At 40.6% G+C, this 24,931-nt stretch overlaps 2 protein-coding genes across 2 annotated transcripts in view; one reads left to right on the top strand and one right to left on the bottom strand.

Annotated features, from left to right (window-relative positions):
• Window positions 1-17,035, bottom strand: part of nfx1 (nuclear transcription factor, X-box binding 1) — a 75,546-nt gene extending 58,511 nt beyond the window's left edge. Inside the window, exons 1-4 of the mRNA XM_073054238.1 lie at window positions 16,856-17,035; window positions 13,137-14,168; window positions 8,432-8,593; window positions 3,124-3,201 (exon numbers count right to left, since the gene is read on the bottom strand). Of these exons, the coding sequence (XP_072910339.1) occupies window positions 3,124-3,201; window positions 8,432-8,593; window positions 13,137-14,168; window positions 16,856-16,880 (1,297 nt within the window). The 5' untranslated portion in view covers window positions 16,881-17,035. The remainder of the gene's footprint in view (window positions 1-3,123; window positions 3,202-8,431; window positions 8,594-13,136; window positions 14,169-16,855) is intronic.
• A 122-nt stretch (window positions 17,036-17,157) lies between these two features.
• Window positions 17,158-24,931, top strand: part of poc1bl (POC1 centriolar protein homolog B (Chlamydomonas), like) — a 160,093-nt gene continuing 152,319 nt past the window's right edge. Inside the window, exons 1-2 of the mRNA XM_073054240.1 lie at window positions 17,158-17,287; window positions 24,004-24,082. The gene's annotated coding sequence lies outside the window, so the exon portion shown is untranslated. The remainder of the gene's footprint in view (window positions 17,288-24,003; window positions 24,083-24,931) is intronic.

Here is a 24,931-nt window from a genome sequence, read left to right as displayed (position 1 = left end):
CCATGTTACCCAGCAACCCCAGATTTAACTCTAGCCTAATAATTGGACAATTCACATTGACCAATTAACATACCAACCAGTATGTCTTTGGAACGCGAGAAGAAATCAAAGCAGCCGGAGGAAACCCATATAGTCATGGGGAGAACTCCTTACTGGCAGTGGAGGGAATTGAACCTGGGTCGCCTATACTGTAAAGCATTGTGCTAACAACTACGTTACCGTGCCGCCCGATTTTCTTGAGATTATAAAAACATTCCATTAGGTTTTTGATTACTTTTATGTGCAGTAGTTTTTAATGACGTTAAACTGTTTCTAATTTATACACCTCAACTAGGGTTGCCCATCAACTTCCTTTGTTTCAAATACATCTCCAGCCGATTTTTTACCTGCGTTGAAACTCTCTACTCCTAGTAATATTCTTTTCAATTACCCCTGAATATAGTCTAGTACCCAAATCCTTTTGTATTTCCATAGCCCCTAGAGTATTACATTAAAAAAAATCTGGCTTACTTTGGAGGCAAAGAGGTTAATCTCACACTTCCCCAAATTAAACTCTGCCTGTCAGAAAATTTGTACTTTGACTTTGTTTACAACTTTATAGATTTGTATCTCCATCTGTATAACTAGAGCAATGTAACAATGACAACAATGAAACTTATCTTCAGCTAATTAACATTTAACTAAATTGCAATAAAAATTTGAACCACAAATGAAGATTGCAGGTAAGCAATTACCATAGAACCATACGACATTAGAGCAGAGAAACAGGCCTTTTGGCCCTCCTTGGCTGTGCCAAACCATTTTCTGCCTAGTCCCACAGATCTGCACCTGGCCCATATCCCTCCATACACCTCTCATCCATGGACCTGTCCAAGTTTTTCTTAAATGTTAAAAGTGAGCCCACATTTACCACTTCATCTGGCAGCTCATCCCACACTCCCACCACTCTGTGTGAAGAAGCCCCCCCTAATGTTCCCTTTAAACTTTTCCCCCTTCTCCCTTAACCCATGTCCTCTGGTTTGTTTCTCCCCTAGCCTCAGTGGAAAAAGCCTGCTTGCATTCACTCTATCTATACCCATCATAATTTTATATACCTCTATCAAGTCTCCCCTCATTCTTCTACGCTCCAGGGAATAAAGTCCTAACCTATTCAACCTTTCTCTGTAACTCAGTTTCTCAAGTCCCGGCAACATCTTTGTAAACCTTCTCTGCACTCTTTCAACCTTATTAATATTCTTCCTGTAATTCGGTGACCAAAACTGCACACAATTAATAGATTTAATTAGAAGAGTATTTAGAATACTTGCTGATATTAGTTGAGGCACTGAATACAAAATTATCGTCTCAGGCCTGGATGAAATACTAGTAAAGCTGTGGTTGGAGTTCTGCATTTAGTTCCTATATTGGAGGATGAGTTTGATGTTTGCAAGAACATAAAGCCAGGCTGGGGTAGTTTGAGCTTGGATGAAAAAAAGGAAATATTCCTTGAAACAGAAAAGGTTGACAAAAATTTAACTGAAGTCTATAACATTATGGGCTACTTAGAAAGTGTCACCTACACTATTGTCTGGACAACATACAAACCCAATTTCAAAGCAATAAGGTCAATCCTTAGCTGCTGGCTAAAATGGTCCAGTAAGAGTCACTCAGTTATGTCAATGAAGAATAAGAATGAAAACAAATCCAGCACAAATCTAAGCACAACAAAGGTATATTCAGCTCTGCAAACCCAGGCTAATATTTGACAAAATAGGTAGATCTATTCCAGAAATTAGACAAATGATAGACATTTTTACTGATTTGTCTATCTGCCAGTATTACAGATGCCACCAACATTATCTAAATAACTCCACCATTATCCAAGGTACGGTGGGATGATGGTATTGAACTAAATAATTAAGACTGGGTCACTCTGGAATTTTTTTTCCAACTGCCCCTGGAGTAATTAAGTCTTGTGACGCCTGGTCATGCCAAGAAAATTTCCTGCTTATAACAACCAACCAACTTTACTTTGCTGATGAAATAGCACACCACTCACAAAAAACACTGAAAGATATTTGGAGTCATATATACCACAAAGATGTGGTTGTTAGGTATGAATCAACTTAGCCCCAGGATGTTACTGCAGGAAGTCTACAGGATAGTGACCCAGGATTGATTTAATCTTTAGCTGCTTCATCAATGATTTTCCCCACATAGTAAAGTCAGAAGTGGAGCATCTGCAGCTAAGTGAACTATTCATCTCTAAAGAGCAAACTGTGTTCATAATCCACAAGATATCCAGGCAACAAATCCCTATGGATGTTTCTGCAACACTTTCCAAAAGGAACAATCACATCTACCTAAAAGGTTAAGGCTAGCCAGTGGGAACACTGATCGCTGCCAGGTTTCCATCCAGGCCACATACCATGATGTTGCTACAAGGGTAAAATGTTAGATCTTCCAACCAGACTACATCATGGATAGTCTCCACCACGGTCCAAATAAGAATATCTTATGAGCATGGAAGTTCTTATAGTTGTTCATTTTTACTTGCTCTAAAGCCCACAAGTGCGTAACTTACTGCCATCTAAGGAAGCAAATAAGGGTACAGATAGAGTGAATGCACTCCAGCTTCTCTCCCTCAAAGCTGAGGAATCAAGGATTAGAGGGCATAGGTTTAAGGTGAAAGAAAAAAGATTTAATAGGAACGTAAGGGGCAACTTTTTTTAAAAAAGCCAGAGGATGGTATGCTTATGGAAGTGGCTGAAGGAGGTACAATAACAACTTTTAGAAGACACGTATATAGACAGGAAAGGTTAAGAAGGATGATGACTGAATGCAGTTAAATGGGACTAGTTTGGATGGGCATCTTGGTCAGCATGGATCAGTTGGGCTGAAGGGCCTGTTTCTATGCGGCATTACTCTGACTCTAAATAGTCCTCTATCAGATGATAATTAAACCATCGTCTCTGGTGTCACGGATGGAATAAATGTACCACTGCATCTTAGAAACTGTGCATAAATGGTCCTATATTTTGCATTTCATAAATTACCATTCAATACACCATTTACTGCAGACTTTGTACAAGATTTTTCATAAGCAAATCACTCTTGGGTATTTTCATACAGTTTTATACATACCACAGAAACACGTGTAAGTGTTCGGGACCCGTACTGAAACATTCTGACATGCAGGACATCGCCAACCATCACTTGCATCTAGCCAAGTTAAAAAAACAAATACCAAGCACATCAGTAATTACAAATTTTAAATTCAGAATTATTTGTATGAAGACATGAACAATATACATTATCTAAGTGAAAAGCTAGATTAGATGAGTTTGCTTTCCCAGAGTTATCACTTTGAACATTAAGTGGCAAGGTACTGAAATGTCCAACTGACAGCTGAGACAAAAATGCATACAAACTAACAGAAAATGGCGTGTTTTGTGAAATTGTATTCTTGGAATTGACCATGATGGTATTTAGTTTGGAAGCTTCTAGAAATCACCTTACATGCCTCTCCCCTGACCACCATTTTCCCTGTACAATTAGGGGTTTGGGACCCAAGTTTATTTCATTCGTAAAATAAAATCAAGGAAATGAAATGGCTATTGATCCACAAAGGCATTTCAAATTTTTAAACACTGAATTGTAGTACGTAGAGCATGGAGCTAATACGCCAAATGTTATTTTTCTCCCATAATTTATGACGGGCAGGAGAAGTTTAAAAATGGTGAAGAATACTGATCTATTTGATTGTCGGGCATAAATGAACCATTTCCAAAATAAAATAGATCAACTTTTCACTACTATGTTTGTGATGTCTTTCTGAGATTACCATTGACCAGAAAGTTCATGAGACCAGTCATATTTAGAAGCTCACCACCATCCAGGACACGTTATCCAGCCTGACACTGCAGTTTATTCACCACCATTCACAGCATAGCTAGAGAGTGCACACCAGGTGAAAGATAAATAATAAAGACACTGTAGTCAAAGTCTGCAAGAATAGGTTAATTCCTACAAATTCTTTCTGCAGGTCTGGTACTGACCTGGTTTTCCCAATTCACTTTCATGTTAAAATCCCCAACGATTATCATGACATTGCCTTTCTGACTGCCCTTTCTACCTCCTGCTGTAATTTGTAATCCACATCCTGGCTGCTGTTTGGAGACCTGTATACAACTGCCATTAGGGTCCTTTTACTCTTGCCATTTCTTAACTTAACCCATAGAGACTCCACACCTTCGAATCCTATGTCATCTCTTCCCAATGCTTTAATATACTTTCTTATACACAGAGCCACACCACCCCCTCTGCCAACTAACCTATCTTTCTGATATACCGTCCATCCTTGGACGTTACCTTTTGGAACTGCTGGCCACAGTTAGGACAACTGGCCTATTATCACACTGCTGTTTAAGGAATTAAGTGTGATCAAATTTGCTGCTGAGCTTCCCATAACAATAACCAGTCTTCAAAGGTACATGACCAGCTCAGTTCCGTTAGAACATTGTCTGTTGCTCAAAAGTACATGATTAAATTTAAGATACCCCAGGATTGTTCAAGGCAGATCTGAATTCAATAGACAATAGGTGCAGAAGTAGACCATTCAGCATTTCGAGCCTGCACCGCCGTTCTGAGATCATGGCTGATCATCTACTATTAATACCTTGTTCCTGCCTTGTCCCCATATCCCTTGATTCCCCTATCCATAAGATACCTATCTAGCTCCTTCTTGAAAGCATCCAGAGAATTGGCCTCCACTGCCTTCCGAGGCAGTGCATTCCAGACACCCACAACTCTCTGGGAGAAGAAGTTTTTCCTTAACTCGGTCCTAAATGACCTACCCCTTATTCTCAAACCATGCCCTCTGGTACTGGGCTCTCCCAGCATCTGGAACATATTTCCTGCCTCTATCTTGTCCAATCCCTTAATAATCTTATATGTTGCAATCAGATCGCCTCTCAATCTCCTTAATTCCAGCGTGTACAAGCCCAGTCTCTCTAACCTCTCTGCGTAAGACAGTCCGGCCATCCCAGGAATTAACCTCGTGAATCTACACTGCACTTCCTCTACAGCCAGGATGTCCTTCCTTAACCCTGGAGACCAAAACTGGACACAATACTCCAGGTGTGTTCTCACCAGGGCTCTGTACAAATGCAAAAGGATTTCCTTGCTCTTGTACTCAATTCTCTTTGTAATAAAGGCCAACATTCCATTAGCCTTCTTCACTGCTTGCTACACTTGCTCATTCACCTTCAGTGACTGATGAACAAGGACTCCTAGATCTCTTTGTATTTCTCCCTTACCTAATTCTACACCGTTCAGATAATAATCTGCCTTCCTGTTCTTACTCCCAAAGTGGATAACCTCACACTTATTCACATTAAACATCATCTGCCAAGTATCTGCCCACTCACCCAGCCTATCCAAGTCACCCTGAATTCTCCTAACCTCCTCATCACATGTCACACTGCCATCCAGCTTAGTATCATCAGCAAACTTGCTGATGTTATTCTCAATGCCTTCATCTAAATTGTTGATGTAAATCATAAACAGCTGTGGTCCCAATACCGAGTCCTGTGGAACCACACTATTTACCACCTGCCATTCCGAGAAACACCCATTCACCGTTACCCTTTGCTTTCTATCTGCCAACTAGTTTTCTATCCAGGTCAATATCTTCCCCCCCCAATGCCATGAGCTCTGATTTTACCCACCAATCTCTTATGTGGAACCTTATCAAATGCCTTCTGAAAATCGAGGTACACTACATCCACTGGATCTCCCTTGTTCAACTTCCTGGTTACATCCTCGAAAAACTCCAATAGATTAGTCAAGCATGATTTGCCCTTGGTAAATCCATGCTGGCTCGGCCCAATCCTATCACTGCTATCTAGATATGCCACTATTTCATCCTTAATAATGGACTCTAGCATCTTCCCCACCACTGATGTCAGGCTGACCGGTCGATAGTTCTCTGTTTTCTCCCTCCCTCCTTTCTTAAAAAGTGGGATAACATTAGCCATTCTCCAATCCTCAGGAACTGATCCTGAATCTAAGGAACATTGGAAAATGATTATCAATGCATCCGCAATTTCCAGGGCCACCTCCTTTAGAACCCTAGGATGCAGACCATCTGGACCTGGGGATTTGTCAGCCTTCAGTCCCATCAGTCTACTCATCACCGTTTCCTTCCTAATGTCAATCTGTTTCATTTCCTCTGTTACCCTACGTCCTTGGCCCATCCATACATCTGGGAGATTGCTTGTGTCTTCCCTAGTGAAGACAGATCTAAAGTACTTATTAAATTCTTCTGCCATTTCTCTGTTTCCCATAACAATTTCACCCAATTCATTCTTCAAGGGCCCAACATGGTTCTTAACTATCTTCTTTCTCTTCACATACCTAAAAAAAGCTTTTGCTATCCTCCTTTATATTCCTGGCTAGCTTGCATTCGAACCTCATTTTTTCTCCCCGTATTGCCTTTTTAGTTAAGTTCTGTTGTTCCTTAAAAATTTCCCAATCATCTGTCCTCCCACTCACCTTAGCTCTGTCATACTTCCTTCTTTTTAAAAAAAAAATGCTATGCAATCTCTGACTTCCTTTGTCAACCACTGTGGCCCCTTTCCCCCCTTTGAATCCTTCCTTCTCCGGGGGATGAACTGATTTTGCACCTTGTGCATTATTCCCAAGAATACCTGCCATTGCTGTTCCACTGTCTTTTCCGCTAGGATATCCGTCCAGTTAACTTTGGCCAGCTCCTCCCTCATGGCTCCATAGTCTCCTTTGTTCAACTGCAACACTGACACCTCCGATCTGCCCTTATCCTTCTCAAATTGCAGATAAAAACTTATCATATTATGGTCACTACCTCCTAATGGCTCCTTTACTTCAAGATCGCTTATCAAATCCTGTTCATTACACAACACTAAATCCAGAATAGCCTTGTCCCTGGTCGGCTCTCGTACAAGCTGTTCCAAGAATGCATCCCGTAGGCACTCTACAAACTCCCTATCCTGGGGTCCAGCACCAACCTGATTCTCCCAGTTCACCTGCATGTTGAAATCCCCCATAACTACTGCAACATTACCTTTGCCACATGCCAATGTTAACTCCCTATTCAACTTGCACCCAATATCCATGCTACTGTTTGGTGGCCTGTAGACAACACCCATTAGGGTCTTTTTGCCCTTACTGTTCCTCAGTTCTATCCACAGACTCTACTTCTCCTGATCCTATGTCCCCCCTTGCAAAGGACTGAATCTCATTCCTCACCAACAGGGCCACTCCACCCCCTCTGCCCACATTTCTGTCCCTACGATAGCACGTATACCCTTGTACATTCATTTCCCAGGTCTGATCTCCCTGCAGCCATGTCTCTGTTATCCCAACAACATCATAGTTACCCATTCGCACCTGAGCTTCAAGCTCATCCACCTTATTTCTGACACCGTGCATTCAGATATAGAATTTTTAGCCCATTTCTCCTCTCTCTGTTTAAATCGCTGCCTATTGTGCTTAATCCAGCTCCTCGAACTCCCTTCGGGCTATACGTCCCTTGAATTTTGTTGTCCTTTCTAAATTTACTTATTCTTTCAGCACATTTAACTCCATGTTCCGTCAGACCATCCCTCTGTACATGTGTCCTCCTTATCACTTGTTCTGCCTCACCTTTCTCTACTACACACTTAATATTCCGGAACCATGTCGTCCCCACCTGTCCTTTATTCTTCATCTCGCTGTCCTCTCTTGCATTCTGGATCCCTGCCCCCTGCAAATTTAGTTTAAACCCCCCCCCCCCGAGAAGCACTAGCAAACTTTCCTGCAAGAATGTTAGTACCGCTCCAGTTCAGGTGTAAATCGTCCCGTCGGAACAGATCCCACCTTCCCTGGAACAAAGCCCAATTATCTAAAAACCTGAAGCCCTCCCTCCTGGACCATCCTCTCAGCCATGTATTAATCTGTATAATCCTTCTGTTCCTTGCCTCACTCGCACGTGGCACAGGTAGCAATCCTGAGATTGTTACCCTGGAGGTCCTGCCCTTCAGCTTCGAAGTTAAAGTCAGTGATTTTTTTAAAAAAAAATCGCAGTATCTATATATTACCATTTTCATTTTCCAGATTCATTTTCCTGCAGGCGTTTACAGAAAAGTAAATAAATACACAAGAATTTATTTAAAAAAATAATGACTGATAACCAACGTAAAAAGACAAATTGAGCAAATATCAACAGCATTTTATCATCAACAACTTACAATGGAAATAAGACATTTACAGCAGAACCCAACATTAGATTTCCTGTGCACCTTTCAGCACATCCATAACATGTGCTATAAAATCTCAAAATTAATTGATATAATTTGTGTACACAAATATTTCGAAGGAAGCCAGAGTAGAATTTCAAATACTGCACGTGAAAATTAAAGTACAACAAACTAACCTTCAGCCTGCGAAGCTGGTGATCTTGCCCATTTTTTAATGCAATTCAAGTGGAATACATGATAACAGCTTTGACAGCTCCAGATGGGTACCATTACACGGATCACCTCACAGCAAACCATGCATTCATATTTCTCAGTTGTAAGGTGTTCAATCAGCAAGCCTGATAGAAAGGAACAGATGAAACAAGTAATACTGGTACCTGAAGAAGAAAACTACTGGTGTACAGTGAATAAACAGCAGAACTGCTGTTGGTCTGAAAAACTGAGTATTTTAAAATGTCATTTGACAATGGTCGAAAGTTTAAATTTATTTTTAAAATACGTATGAAGGAAAGGTGACTGTTTATCATACATATCCATCCACATTATAGAATAACTTCCACACTTCTCTTCTGGATCTCTGTTTTTAGTTGAGCAAAACTATGATCTTAAAGTTCCACTATTACACACTTCATTTTCTTGCAGCTTAGTTGCCTCAACCAGAGTTGTTAAATTATTGTGCAGGTTCTCTTTTTATGATTTCAGCCACGATGGAATGGCACAGCAGACTTGATGGGTTGAATGGTCTAATTTTGCTCCTATTATGGTCTTATATACAACTCAGATTCAATTTTTTGTGGTCATATTCAATAATTCCTAGAAACATAACAGAATCAAAGAAAAACTGTGCAAATACAAGAGTAAAAAAGAGAAACAATAATAATAAATAAGCAATAAACATGAAGAAAATGAGATAAAGAGTCCTTGAAAGTAAGTCCATAGGTTGTGGGAACAGTTCAGTGATGGGGTGAGTGAAGTTAACCAATTGGCTCAAGAGCCTGATGGTTGAGGGGTAATAACTGTTCCTGAATCTAGTAGTGTGGCCCCTGAGGTTCCTGTACTTTCTTCTTAACGGCAGCAATGAGAAGAGAGCATGGCCTGGATGGTGGAGGTCCTTGACGATGGATGCTGCTTTCCTGCAACAGCACTCTGTGTACATGCTCAATGGCGGGGACGGCCTTACCCATGTTGGACTGGTCTGTATCCATTATATTCTGTAGGATTTTTCTTTCAAGGGCATTGATGTTTCCATTACAGGCTATGATGCAGCCAGTCAATATACTCTCCACCACATATCTATAGAAATATGTCAAATTTTTAGATATCATGCCAAATCTTTGCAAACTCCTAAGGAAGTAGAGGAACTGCTGTGCTTTCTTCATTACCGTTCTGGGCCCAGGACAGATCCTCTGAAATGATAACATCGAGGAATTTAAAATTGTTGACCCTCTCCATCTCTGATTCCCCAATGAGAACTGGCTCAAGGATCTCCAGCTTCCTCCTCCTGATGTCAGCATCACTCAGCCAAATTTTCAGTCTCCCTCCTATATGCTGATTCATCATCATCTTTGATTTGGGCAATGACAGTGGTGTCATCAGCATTAAAAACATCATCGGAGTTGTGCTTAGCCTCACAGTCATAAGGGCGAAGTGAGAAGAGCAGTCGGCTAAACACACAGCCTTATGGTGCACTTTTGCTGATGCTGATGTAGAGGAGATGTTACTGCCAATCTGAACAGACTGGGGTCTGCAAGGGAGGAAATAATGGATCCAATTGTACAAGGACGTAGTGAGACCAAGGTCTTGAAGCTTACTGATTAGGTTTGTGGGGATGATAGCATTAAATGTCAAGCTGTAGTCAATAAAGAGCATACTGATATACGAGTCCAGGAGTGATTGAAGAGCTAATGAAATGGCATCTGTTGTCATTGATTTCAATAAGCTATATATAAAATGAAGAGATAAAATCACATTTAGAGAACACATGAAAAGCCATATCAAAAATAGAATGAGATGTGGTTACTTCATTTCAAATTGCTTCCACAACTTGCAGGCTCATAATCAAATCATTTGCTTACACAAACGTAAAGATAGTGTGGTGAAGAAACAAAGCTATTATCCCAGTATCCCAGAGAAAAAAACTATGCTGGCACAGGAGTTGAGAAATTAAATTCAACTAAGTCTGGTGAACTAACATTCGCTAAATAATTATGAAAGTTTGCTGGACTGTTACAAAAGCACAAATAGATCAATAATTTCCTTCAGTGTTGCAGACTCTCTTGGTATACCCTATGAGGTTGCCTTCAACGATGTCAAATAACTAAGAAAATATAACTTACTATTAAGATCAACAATACCTCAAGACAAATAAAGAACTATTTTATTTCTGTAAAATAATCAGAAATCCACATACTTATTTAAAATATTTTGTTCTTGTTAATTTTGAATCAAAGTGAGACAAAAGTTAATATAGAAATTACAGGATACAATGTTCTTTGCTCAAGTCATTTTCTAGGACTGATCTGATGACATAGAAAATCAATGACTATTTTAAAAACCACAAGTTTCAGCTACAAATTATAGCAAATAGCTAGTTTATTGCAGAAACCAATAACTATATTTAAAAAGTTCCAATTCAAGTTAAAGGTTTCTAGTTACTCCATTCAAAAGGGATATTTTCCCATAAATGTAAATACTATGTCTTCATGAAAAGAGCTTTGTTAGAAGAGTTGAATGTACAAGGTTTCAAGTTTCAGCAGGGCAGTTCAACAATACCATCTTCTCATTAGAACTAACATCAACTGTGCAGTCTTCTAAATGGCTGAAGGACAGGAAAACGTGGTTACACAATAATGCATACAAAGGAATCAAAAGCATTTGGAATCAAATGCAACTGATAGAGGAAGAGTCTCATCAGCAAAATCCCCACTTTTCGAATATGCTGTACAAATTGTATTATTTATATTGCCTCAACCCATCCATTAAGGATGTCCCCAAATGATAAGAATGTTTGAAAACATTGTAAGAATCATTCAGTCTGTTGTACCAACTTTCAGGACCTGATGAAGAGTCTTGGCCCAAATCATCGACCACTTACTGTTTTCCATAGATGCTGCCTGGCCTGCTGAGACCCTCCAGCAATTTGTATGCGCTGCTTGAATTTCCAGCATCTGCAGATTTTCTTTTCTTTGTGATTGGACTCATTGATGTTAGTTCGTTAGGATTCTCAGAATCCACAGCGTATTTTGGTAAGAACTTCTCAAAGATACTAAAAACTGCTTCTTGTAATAGATTTCAAAAAATAAAGTAAAAAAAAACTGGAGAACACACTAAAGAGCTATTCTGAAAAGTAAACTACTTGTATAGTAATGTACACTTTAGAAATTCTTATGTAAGAAAATTTAAATTTCCTGCTTTTGGAATTTCTTTTTGGCTAGGTATTTTGGTGTGCAGTAATTATGCGCAGTACATTGTTAGAAAAACAGTTGGTGTTCATTTAACCAAGATTTTTCTGGCATTTAAAGCAGAACTGCTTTGTAAATATCTGAAATTTAAGTTTGTTCTTGTGATTTCAGTTTCATTATCACAGAGAAGGCCATGTATATTGCAGGTGGCAACACTGGGATTTTCACAGTAAGTTATATATTTAGAAAAATCCCAATGACATTATCAGCCTCTAAAGAAGAATAATTTCATTCATTGCTTTCACAAACACTAGACCTTTGTCCTATTAAAAGCAGGGTAAGATAGAAAGACACAGTAAGGAACGCAGCATCAGTAGAAAGGGAAATAGTATCACCCAGATCAATGAGGAAAATTGAAAAACAAGTATGTATTAATTTGAAGAAAGGGATGAAGGCTGAAGATAACAAGTGGAACTGTCTGTGATAACAGAAGGCCAAAATTGTTCAGGTGATTCAAAGTGTGTTGGTTCCTTTCCAAGAGACTGTGATTAATTATAACAGATCAGTCTGGAGAAACGTAAACAGTGGAAGATGAATGAGGGAGAAAGCACAATGTGAAAGTAAACTGCAGAAGCAGCTGTTGCTGAAAATCTGTCAGAAAAGAATGCTGGAAATGATTAACAGGCAAGGTAGTATCTGTGCAAAAATTTTAAAGAACTGAACTTGTGGTACAAGTGGATGACCCTACTTCAGAACTGCTGAGTTCTGGCAAGCAGAAAATGTTAACAGAATGGAAGTAATGAATTCAGTTTTCTGTCATAGGGGCCATGAGGTGCCCAAAAGAAAGATGAGGCGCTGTTCTTGTTGTTGGAGGTCAAAAGCAGGAAGGTCACAGAGGGAGTGAGGTGGAGAATAACAAAAAATTTTAAGCTTAGGGACCCTCAAACATACAATGGAGGCTGCTAACTTTCTCCTGAATTTTTTGATTTGTTTCTGTTGCAAATTCTCAAACTAATTGCTCTTCCTCATCTCACATATAATCTATTGGCTTTTTCACCAGTTACATTAACTGGTTCTCTGATACCGCCGTAGGGATGAATTGAGCCAAAGGAATCATTTCTATGCTGTACAACTCTTAAGAATCTATTGGGAACTCCAAGGGTGCTTATAACCTGCTATGGTAACTTAATAAACTGTGCATTTACTACATCCAAAGTTATTTTTTTAAAAACAGAAAAAGGTTCACTTAACCAACTTACCCATATAATTTTGCTGTAACTATAAGAAAACCTACAAGGCAACATACTTCCTTCTGCAATATATAACAATTTCTATCTTTGTAATGCCTTCAACATAAGTTAGGCTGGAAAGTGGGAGGATGAAATATGGTTTCAAATACCCAGAAATGCAATAACTTTGTTAAACTGAAAGTGTTCTTAAATATAATCAGATTTTAAGCAATGATATTTAATAATCTAACCTGTGTGTGTCTCTTTACTCTTGTGCAATTCCATTTGTTTCTTCCAAAATGTTTTCCTTCCAGAATCAAAGGATCTTTTTTGCAGATCTTGCCGTCGTTTCCTTCTGTCCACTTCATTCACTTTCCACGATTGTGTTCGGTGACTCAAACGCTCCCTCAGGTTGGGATTCACTCTTTCCTCACCTATATCAGCCTTGGCGTCCAAATCTGAAGCAGTCATTGAGCAGCCCGAGCCTATTCTAACACTGTCTACACTTGAACTTTTATACACTTCATCAACAGCATACTCTTTGCCCCTAGAGAACCCCCTATAATTGTTTTTACTTCTAAGAAACTTTCTTTGTGATTCTTCACCGTCCTTATCTATTCTCCTAGGCTCATTAAAGATTTTTGTTTGGTCATCCTCCAATGGGTAAGCATTTTCAGTTATTTCAGTGAACTTCTTTCTAAATATTCTACTGTCTTTTTCAAAGACCAGTCTTCCTCGAGTGGGTTTATGTAAATACAGATTCATTTTTTTTGGTTTAGCACCCCTTTGATTTTCTGGCTCACACCAATTTTCTTGCTCCAGGTCATGAATCTTGTTTCTCATTGAATTTGCTCCCTCTTCCATTGTGTTTTTCTTTGCAGAATCTCTCACCACTTTTTTCTCTGTTGGTCGCACAAGGTTTTCAGCAGTTTCCCTCTGTGAGCCATCAGTAAATGACATTTCTCCAGAACAAGACTTGTCATCTTTTATCCGGTGACGACGCTGATTTTGGAAGCTGTGCATACCTGCTTTAGGTTGGTTAGTCCTATGCCCCTCAGGGCCAGTTTGAGAATTCTGGTTAGGTTCTTCATAATGGTTTCTTGACTGCTGGCAATATTCCCTTCTGTGCGTCAACCCACAACGATAACTTCGAAATGGCTGCTGTCTTGATGGTGGCATGCATGTGTTGTTTCTGCTAAAATCCTCTGAATTCTTGTTTTTTTGTGTTTCTTTAATTTCCCGAGGAATGAAATCTGCAGCATCTGGATTTAGCTCCAACCCACCTGTTGGATAGAGTTTCATATAAATTGTAAATTGTAGGATTCATAAAGGCTATTGCAAGTCTTTCTCCAAGGAATTAACTCCTTAATAAAATTGAAATAACATGGTTAGTAGCACAAAGAATGAAAAGTTGAATGATTTCAGAATAAAAGTTGTGCTGTTAGTTTATGACATTTTTCTGAATACTTCAGTAATGGAGGAGTACATAATAAGAGATTATGGGATTAAAGAAACAATGGCAGTACAGATATAAATATTGATGACTGACTTGCTTCAAAACAGGGGTACCAAGATAGAAGTATTTCCTCCAGGGTTGACATTTACACTCTTGCTCTTTTTGAAATATATATTTATATGAAAGTTATCGATGTCCATATTATAGTTAGTACCAGATATTAAAAAAATTATCATTTGGCAAGTTCAAATCCCAGCATCTCATCTAAGGAATTTAAATTTACTGAAGAATTAACTTTTTGAATGAATAATAATCCATTATCTTTTGAATTGTTGCATCTAATTTACTGATAACTTTAAAGAAGAAAAACTGCCAACTAATTATACAATATTGAGAGTCTAAAGTCACATTAATATGGATGATTCTGAATTGTAAAAGTTGCATTCCTAAGAAACTCATTACAGAAAACATAAAAACAATTACGTCAAGGGAAAATTGAGGTTAAAAGGCTAGAGAAATTGAGATTTCCCAAAAATGCTTTCTATTCTACTTGGTAATTTCCAAAGCAATGTTCTAGTCCTGATCAAAATCAGTTATACCATTTTCAGTTTTGTGCATTACAAATAGTGTTCCCTAATCCATCAATCATGTTATTTTCAATTTGTATTATGTGTTATAGCAGAACTACAGTGGATTCCAGTTAATAGGGACCAGTACTTATGGGCTGCCCAATTAGCTGAAGTTTCATTAAATAGTTAAAAAGGTACAAAAAAGAACTATCATTTGACTGAGTAACAAATTTAGTATTTAAATTAAACACATAACAATTTAGACACTACCAACTCTACTACAGTACCATAATATTAGTTATTGACCAATGAATTCATTCAGCTGTTGCATATGGAGTGTCCAGGGAGGGGAGCACCTCTGGTGAAGGGGCTTATGTCTATTCTGGGGCAGTTCACACACCTTTGGTCCCCACTGGATGCTCAGCTCCCACCAGAGGCTCCAAGTATCTGTCTGCACGCAACAGTGGCCACACCCTAGTACACTGCTTCAACAGGTGGGCTAAACCAGGTGAGGGCATCTGGCAGACCTCATAAGCCGGTAAAATAGGGACATGCCTCTACTAGCATATGAACACAAGCACACACAAGAAACTAGACACTAGAAAAAAAACTGTTCAGCAACGGTATGTCCCAATTAAACGGCATAGTGTCCCAAATAACCAAAGGAAACCCTGGGTATTTTTCTTCAATTAGTTTTTGTTCTTACGAGTTGTCCTAAATAACCAGCTGCCCTGATTAACCGACGGCCCAATTAACTGGAGTCCATTTATACAAAATGTGCAACATTTTCAATTTCACTGAAAACGGTTATCCTATTTTTCTGCCCAGACCTAAATTTATCTAACAATGTGATAAAATACACAATACTATTTTCCTCTCTTTGGAAATATTTGAAATTAGGTCGAGGTTGAGATGCCACGAGTTAATTTTCTTGGCACAAATCATTCTGCAGTTTGGTGACCAGGCTAGCAACATTAAATGTAACCTGGCAGAGTCCCAATAGTCACAAATAAACTGCTAACTTCGCCAACTCATCCTGCTTTAGATTTCACAACTCCTACATTCTTAGTTTTCAATTGTTGCCTTCTGATCAGATAACTTTGGTATTCCCCTTAGTCACCCTGTATTTCAGAGACATCCCTCTCTCTTAGCCATCCCACAACTTTACACACTTGCTCAATCTCCTTTTCACTTCTGACAAAAGGTCTCGAACCCAAAATGTTGTCTGTTCTTCTTTACAGAGATGCGATCTGACTTGTCAACTTCCAGAATTCCATTCTTATTTCAATAATATGAAGGTTTATTCTATGTTTTGATTCTCCGATATTTCAGTTTCAAATCCCAATCACGCTCCCAAATTCTTTTTCCAGTTGAACCTAGTTCAAATAGCTTCCAAATACTTTGTGATCCCTAGTCAAAATAATTTAAGCTTCATTCACCAAAACTGCCCGAATCTACTTGTCACAAATTCACGGCATAAGAAATATTTACGTAACAAAACTCACTCTACATTCACGCCATGGCTGAAAACCCTCGGTGACACTGAAACCAACTCAAGCTATTTCTTTTTGCCTGTTCAAAAATGACATTCAACCGAAGAGGTTCATTTTCATATTTAAGCTTCACAGAATCATTCCAACTCATTTAGGTAATATTTTCATCATATTCTTATCCTATTTCTACTTTATAAGGCAAAGAATAATGTTTGACTGAATTCTTGATTGGATTTTCTACGTTTGTGGGCCACAGATTTGGACAATTGCTTGATAAATGGGAATAATCCGTCCACGTCACCCACCCTATCATAGTCTTACAGGCCTTGCGAGACCATCTCTCTTACAAAGAGGCGTTTCACGCTTTCCGCCGTGAAGCTGCTCCAGGAGACAGCTTCACCCAGCACTGCGACCCGCTAGGTCCGACTCGGCCCAAGCCTTTCATACCATACCTGGTGCCTCTCTCGGCTCCGCCATCCTCCTCGGGACTACTGTTCACATCCTCCCGTAAATTGCCAAACACCCTCGGGGCACTGCTCTCGTTTCCCACGAATGAAACCCGACCCAACGGGGGCCGAAACAGAGAGAAAAATAAACGACGGAAACCTGCACCCCGATCCAATCCCTCCTCCGCCGCTGACTAGGCATGCGCCTCGAAGGTCAGCCGGCGTCGGTACTGCCGCAAGAGGCGCTGTCGGCGGAAACAGGCACCAGCGGCGGCCCGTCACTGCAACTCGTCGTTATTGTTGAACCAGTGGTACAGTATACATACGTTACCAGACTACACTGAGGTTCATTTTCCTGTGGGCGTATAGGAAGAAACGCAAAACAATCAATGAAAAACCGCACAAAGATAAACAACCAATGTGCAAAAGACAAAAAAGGTGCAAACAAAATAACAATAAATAAGCGATAAATACCGTGAAAATGAGATGAAGAAACTTTGAAAGTGAGTCCCCAGTTTGTAAGAACAGTTCAGTGTTGGGGCGAGTGGTTGAGTGAAGTTTATCCCTCTGGTTTAAGAGCCAGGTAACTGTTCCTGAACCTGGTGGTGTGAGTCCTAAGGCTCCTGTACCTCCTTCCTGATGGCAGCAGTGGGAAAAGAGCATTGCGTGGATGGTGGGTTCCTTGATGCATGTTGCTTTCCTGTGACAGCTCTTTGTAGGTGCGCTCACTGGTGGGGAGGGCTTTACCCGTGATGAACTGGGCTGTATCCATTACTTTTTGTAGGATTTTCTGTTGGTGTTTCCATACTAGGCTGTGATGTAAGTCAGTTCACTTTGCACTGCTCAGCTATAGAAGTCAAAGTTTGTAGTTATGCCTTAATTTCATAAGGCAGAATTCACCTAGACTGTTAAGGGCTAAGTTTGCTGTGTTATGTTCTACATTATTATGTTTTGAGGGAGGGTTTATACACACACACACACACACACACACACACACACACACAGAGTTGTGTTTGCTGGGGAACAAAGTGTACATTAGAAGTAATCACACTCGTGTCGATTTTTGTCGACTCTCCCACATTGGTGACCCCGATGCTCCTCTGGATGATTCCTGAGTGATTTTGCTTGTTTTACAATCATGGCTGCAAACTCCATTGCTTTCAAACTCCCTGAGTTCTGGCAGGAACATGCCGCCATTTGGTTTGCTCAGGCAGAGGCCCAATTCTCAGTACGGGGAATCTTGCAAGACGACATGAAATATTACTATGTCGTCACAGCATTAGACAGCTTTACGGTGACCAAGGTGATAAGTGTCCTGCAGCACTCCCTGGAAGTCGGCAGATACGAGACTGTTAAGCAGCACCTTCTAGATACTCATGATCTTTCCGCGTCTGAGCACGCCCGTCGGCTCCTCTCACTGCCCGCCGTCGGAGTTGATGGACCTCATGTGGCTCCTCCTTGGTGGATATCAGCTGTGTTTCATCTTCAGAGAGTTTTTCCTGCAACAGCTACCAGGCGAGGTGCATCCTGCTCTGTCTGGCTCTCCCCTCAATGACCTCCGATCTGTGGCAAGACAGGCTGACAAGGTGTTTTCCATCACCAACAGGGCCTGTGTGACCATGCGGCTGGACAACTTCACCACCTGAACACGAGACAATCATGGTTCAACGTTGGACCCCTACCCTGTGTTTCTACCAAGCGAGGTTTGGGCCGAGAGCTGAGAAGTGCTGCCCACTCTGCAGGTTCAAGGAGACAGAACGGCCAGCACCTGTTAGCTGCTGTGGTCATCAGCAGGTCAGGCAGTTTGCTGTTCATTACAGACTCTGTTTCTGGACGCTGTTTCCTCTGTGACAAGGGGGCTCAGGTGAGCGTCCTGCCCACGTTGAAATTGAACATACGAATCGGGGAATATGGACCATCTCTCGAGGCTGTGAACAGCTGCGTCTTCTGGTTGCTTGGTAAGCGTGAGATGGCGTTGTGTTTTGGTGGGGGGGGGGGGGGGAGGTTCAGCTGGAATTTTGTGGGGGGCGGTGTCTACACCCCTGCTGGGGAATGACTTCTTGTGCACCAACAGTTTTCTCATTATTGTCCAGAACCGGCAGCTCGTCAATGCAGAGACTTTCTACTCCCTCTCTGGCACACTCAGCATCACTGACACTTCAAAGTTGTCCGGCACCCTTTCTGCTTCTGATAACTTCCTCCTCCTCTTCGCTGAAGACAAAGTCGGACCTGACCAAGCTCACCTTCTCATCCTCCACCGCTAAACACAAAGAGGGGCACCACATCCTCACCGCCTGTTCACGCCTGTGCCAAGCGCCTAGGCCCGGGGAAGCTACCCATTGCCAAAGCTAAGTTTGATGTAGCACCTGGGCATCGTCAGGTGGTCCAGCATTACTGCCACCTCAATGACGCCACGACCCCTGACCGATACCCGATCCTGCACATCCAGGATTTCTCTGCCTGCCTGGCAGGGAAAATTATTTTCTCGAAGGTGGGCCTCATTCGTGGTTATCACCAGGTCCCTGTCCACCCAAGTGACATTCCTAAAACCGGTATTAAAACACCGTTTGGTTTGTTTGAGTTCCTTTCAATGTCATTCGGGCTGAAGAACACAGCCCAGACCTTTCAGCGCCTCGTGGACAGTGTTCTCAGGGATTTGCTATTCCTGTTTGTTTATCTAGATGTTATTTTGGTAGCCATCTCTCCTTGGGATGAACATCTCTTGGACTTGGCATGCCCCGTCCCAGACAGGCCGATCGCTCTCACCGCAGACACGTTGGATTGCGCGGTTGGCACAGTACATGAGCGATTGGTTGACAGCGTTTGGCAGCCTCTCACAGTTTTTAGCCGCCAGCTGCACCCCCGCGAGCGTGAGTACAGCACACTCGACCGTGAGCTTCTTGGCCTGTACTTGGCAGTGCTGCATTATCATTTTCTCCTTGAGAACCATCCATTTACTGCTTTTGTGGATCATAAGCCCCTCACATTCGCCATGACTCAGGTCTCTGAACCCTGGTCTGCTCGACAGCAGCACCACCTTCCTTTTATTTCAGAGTTCGCCACGGACATTCAGCATGTTGTGGGTAAGTGTAACCTTGTGGCTGACTGCCTTTCCTGGATCTTCACTGCTGTTGTCCATTTGGGCATGGACTACTCTCAGAAAGTGGCAGACCAGGTTTCAGACCCGAGCGTGCAGGTACTGTGTTCAGCAGACACAGGGTTGAAATTGGTGGATGTTGCTTTGATGTGGTCCATGAGCTTTCTCACCCAGGCTGGAAGGCATCACACGAACTGGTGACAGAGAAGTTTGTGTGGCATAGGGTTAATAAGGACATCAGGGACTGGGCTAGCGCTTGTGTGGCATGTCAGCACGTGAAGGTGCATTGACACGCCAAGGCTCCTTTCGCGGTCTCTGAGCTGTGTTTCGACTACGTAAACTTGACTTTGAGAGAAGAGGATGAACATTGTGAGCTGCAGTCTGATCGTGCTCTCAAGGTGAGGTTTACTGACCTGCCCTGGACAAGTTCTGGATTTCTGTGAAAGAAGAGTATCCTGCCATTCATAGGAAAGCAAAGAACACTGCTGCAGTTTTCAACTTCTTACATGTGTGAGCAAGCTTTTTCTTGTTTAACAAGCATCAAGAGCATGGATAGAAATTCTGAGTTTTTAATATTTATGAAAGGGAAGAAAAGAGATTAATTTCAAGTAAGGTAAGCCGTGCTTAGCATCTGGTTTTTTTAAGAAAGGTTGGCTCAGATGAATTCTCTACTCAAAAGAGCATTGACAATTATCTTTGGATTATTATATCTATAACTTACTGATCATGCCAACGTACCATGAGCTGTAGATGTAATACATTTATGCAGGGGTTCTCTGAGACGTGAAAATTATTTCAATGTTTCCTCCAGGGCAAAAGAAGGTTGAGAAAAGCTGCATTGGAAGATTGAGGAGAATTCATTTGACAATTAAAATATACAAAACCACAGTACAAATGTACTGTTGAGAGCATTCTGACTGGCTGCAAAACCGTCTGGTATGGAGTGGGGGGGGGGGGGGGGGGCTACTGCACAAGATCAAAGTAAGTTGCAGAAACTTGTAAAATTCGTCAGCTCTGTCTTGGCAGTAGCCTCCGTAGTATCCAAAACATCTTCAAGGAGAGGTGTCTTTGGAAGGTGGTGTCCATCATTAAGGATTCCTACCACCCAGGACATGCCCTCTTCTCACTGTTACCGTCAGGAAGGAGGTACAGAAGCCTGAAGGCACACACTCAGCGATACAGGAGCAGCTTCTTCCCCTCTGTCATCCGATTTCTAAATGGACATTGAACCCATGAACACTACCTCACTACTTCTATATTTCTGTTTTTTGCACTACTTATTTTATTTAACTATTTAATAGACATATACGTATTTGATGTAACTCAGTTTTTTTCTCTGTGTTTATTTATCATGTATTTCAATGTACTGCTACTGTAAAGTTAACAAATTTCATGACATATGCTGGTGATATTAAACCTGATTCTGATTCTGATCAGGATTAAGTTTTTAATTTTTAATTTTTTTTGAGAGACACAGATATTCCTATTTCTGCTCAATGGATGATAGCTTTTACAACTTTATTGGCTAGAAGAGCCATTTTGCTTAAATGGAAGGACTTTAATCCATCTACTGTTATTCATTGGCTTACCTCCATTGTGTCCTGTTTAAGTTTAGAGAAAATAAGAAGTTGGACATTTGATACATCCTCTAAATTTGAGGAAACTTGGCAACCTTTTATTCAATATTTTCATATGCTCTGACTTATGGCTGTGGTAAACCATGTATATCGGTCTGGACACGCCCCTCTGCTGACGGCTCCTGTGGCTCCTCCCACAGACCCCTGGATAAAGGTGATTGTGTCACTGCTCCTCCCACAGTCCAGGGCAGTCATCCGGCATGGACGTGCTCCATTTTACTGCTAATAAAAGCCTTTCAGTATTTACTCTACTTCCAGTCTTTTGGAGTGATTGACAGTGCATCAATGGCCCTTCCAGTTACCTTTTTGAAGTTTTGGATTTGATCAGAAAGTTTTTCCTTGTTTTTTTTTTGCTTTCACTCTCAGTTGAGCTGCCCAGTTCTTTTTTCCTTTTTTTTTTTGTGTTTTGGGGTTTTTTCCCCATACATTTCAATTATAAAAGTTTCTTTATCTTTTTTCCTTTTTATGGATAAGAGGAGAATCAATTACTTTTCTCTTTATTATATACTATTAGATTAATACTGTTTGATCTTGATAATGCTTTTTTCCTTTTATTTGAACTGTTATTGATATAGATATTTGTGATAATTCTCCTCTTGTTTATATTCATATATACTTCTTTATTTAACTAATAAAAAGATTGATAAAGAAAGAGAGACACAGCTAGTAACAGGCCCTTCTGGCTCAATGAGCCTGTGTTGCCCAATTACTCCCATGTGACCAATTAACATACTAATGGTGTATCTTTGGAATGGGAAGAATGCAGAGCAGCCGGAGAACGCCCATGTGGTGATGGGGAGGATGTACAAACCTCTTCCAGACAGCGGTGGAACTGAACCCAGGCCACTGACACTGTAATAGTGTTACACAAATCGCTGTGCTACATTGCTTCTAGTTGCTTCGCACTTCCCAAATAATCAGCCACAACGTTTGAATGAAGATTACAATCTTGGGGGAATTGCAAAGAAGTTTTTTTCCATATTAAGATTAGTCTACGTGATTGACATGCAGTACACTTGGTGAGCCAAAGGGCCGGTTCCTCTGCTCTGCAGATATGATGGCCATGCTGTTTCCTGACTAACACATGTAAAGTGATGGAGGGGCTCAATAGGTCCTGATGAAGGGTCTTGGCCAGAAACATTGACTGTTTATTCATTTCCATAGATGCTGCCTGACCTGCTGCATTCCTCCAGTATTTTATTTATTTATTGGGATACGGTGCAAAATAGGCCCTTTTGACCCGTCAGGTCACACCACCCAGCAATCCCTGATTGCTTAATCATGGGACAATTTACAATGGCCAATTAACCTACTAACCAATGCATCTTTGTGATAACACACAGGATCCAGAGGAAAGCCACATGGTCGCAGGTTTGTATGGGTTACTCTGGATTTCCAGCGTCTGCAGAATTGCTTGTGTTTCTTGACTAGTTTGTGTGATTACTCTCCAAATTTAGATGTGAGTCTCCATATTTTTGTTGGCTCGGAATATGCAAGGTTGATTCAATCTGAATTTGTTTGGTCCATCCCAGGTTTATTGCTTCTCTGTTCTAATGTTGCACTAAAAGTGCAACTGGTGGCTTCCTAAACCACTTCAAAGGGTTATTTAACAATTTAGGTTCATCCAAGTTTTTTTTGTGTGATTGTTAGTAAAAAGGTACTCCATCTTTGTTGTGGGAGAATTGGCTAGAACATAACATTTCTCATGCAAGGGTTACTGCTACATTTTATGATGCAGCAGGTCTTTTAGGTGTGCCACAATTGATTTGCAGCAACAAATTAATCATAAAATGTGATCATTACCATATTGCACACACTGTGCAGTTTTTCAACCATGCATTTTGCCTATGCACAAAACATGTAGGGAGATGTTAATTCTTGTGGAAGATAAAATCAGCAGGTCAAAACATCAGGATAAAACTTTGTACTGACAGTATTTAAAAGGATCATGAAAGTCTTTGTAGGGCCTTTTTTTGAGATGGCAGTTGGTGCCTGAAGGCTGTTGCTTGAGCTGTTGGAACAGTTTTTCCCGAACCCTGGAGTGAAAGTTGCTTCATATAAATATTTAGAATCTCCAGTTGTGGTCCCATTGGGCTTTCAACATCACCAGACCTAGAAAGAGCCAACCAATTGCAAGTCTTTTCTCACAGGATGGCTAGAACCTCGTCCAGCCCTCTTCAAGAATTTCCTGAGTCTCTTAATGAGCAGATGAAGATTTACAAAGTTAGTTGTGATTTGCCATCTTCAGCAGATAGAATTCCAGTCATGCATTGTACTTGGATCTGTAAGGGAACCTATAATCATTCAACCCCGAAGTCTAGGTAGTGGCAGCTGACACTTCACAATTTACAGATCACTGATGGCAGTATATTTGCTACGATACTCTGAAACTCATTTCAAACATTTCTCCTTTGAACTAGGAAAAGTTTCTTTACCAATGTGCTGGTGAGCCACAACAGAAGGCTAAGGAAGCCATCACAAAGTATATTCAAGAATAAGGTAAATATGTTTATTCTCAGGAGATCAGCTGGTATTGGAAGAACATTGGAACTGTGATAATCAACTATGGTTATTTTGAATAGTGGAGCAGATCCGAAAGGCTAAATAACCTTTTCTTGCTCTTATTTTCTATGACTCTGTGGTAAAATGGTATATTTAAACTACTGAAAATTTCTGCTTTTTCCTGTCCAATTTTATTTAGCAGGTGTTGAGCATGCAGTTTTTTTCAGATCGAATGCTTTTCTCCAATTTGTTTTTATTGTGTAACTTATCAACCCAAGAGTTCCAAAAAGCTGTTCTGCTTCTTCTATGGCACTTGCATTAGAAGATTGAAAACATTGTTAATTTGGCATAATTCATTGGGTTTTCATCTTTAAATACTTGTTAGCATTAACATGTCTGTTATGACGACAGAATAGAATAGCTTCATTGTAGTACTATGTAATTATACATGAATTCCACAGTAGATGAGAAGGGTGCGAAACTTCCTGTTTGATCTATCTTTAAGATGCTTCTGTTTTTCTCTCTGACATCTTATATAAAACCATGCACCTCTTTGGCTGCTGCTACTGCTTTCCTTAGTGGATTATTATACTGTCAATAAATATTATGCATTGCCATCCACAAACTTTTCATTTGATCATCTTTAGTAAAGAGCTCAGAAAGACTTGGGTTCCTGTGGACAGCACCGTTGTGGAATTTTAAAGCATCTTATACCATTAGTGTGATAAGTCCATGCATTCCCCAGATTTTATTTATTGCCATTAAGAAGGGAGTAATAGAATCTACCAATACTATGTGAATCCTGTCTGCATTGTAATAAGATAGATCCTATTCACATTACTACTT

This window comes from Hemitrygon akajei, chromosome 8, assembly GCF_048418815.1.
Source record: "Hemitrygon akajei chromosome 8, sHemAka1.3, whole genome shotgun sequence".
Lineage (NCBI taxonomy): Eukaryota > Metazoa > Chordata > Chondrichthyes > Myliobatiformes > Dasyatidae > Hemitrygon > Hemitrygon akajei.
Note: the sequence above shows the minus strand (reverse complement) of the source record. Positions and strands in the feature narration are given on the sequence as shown.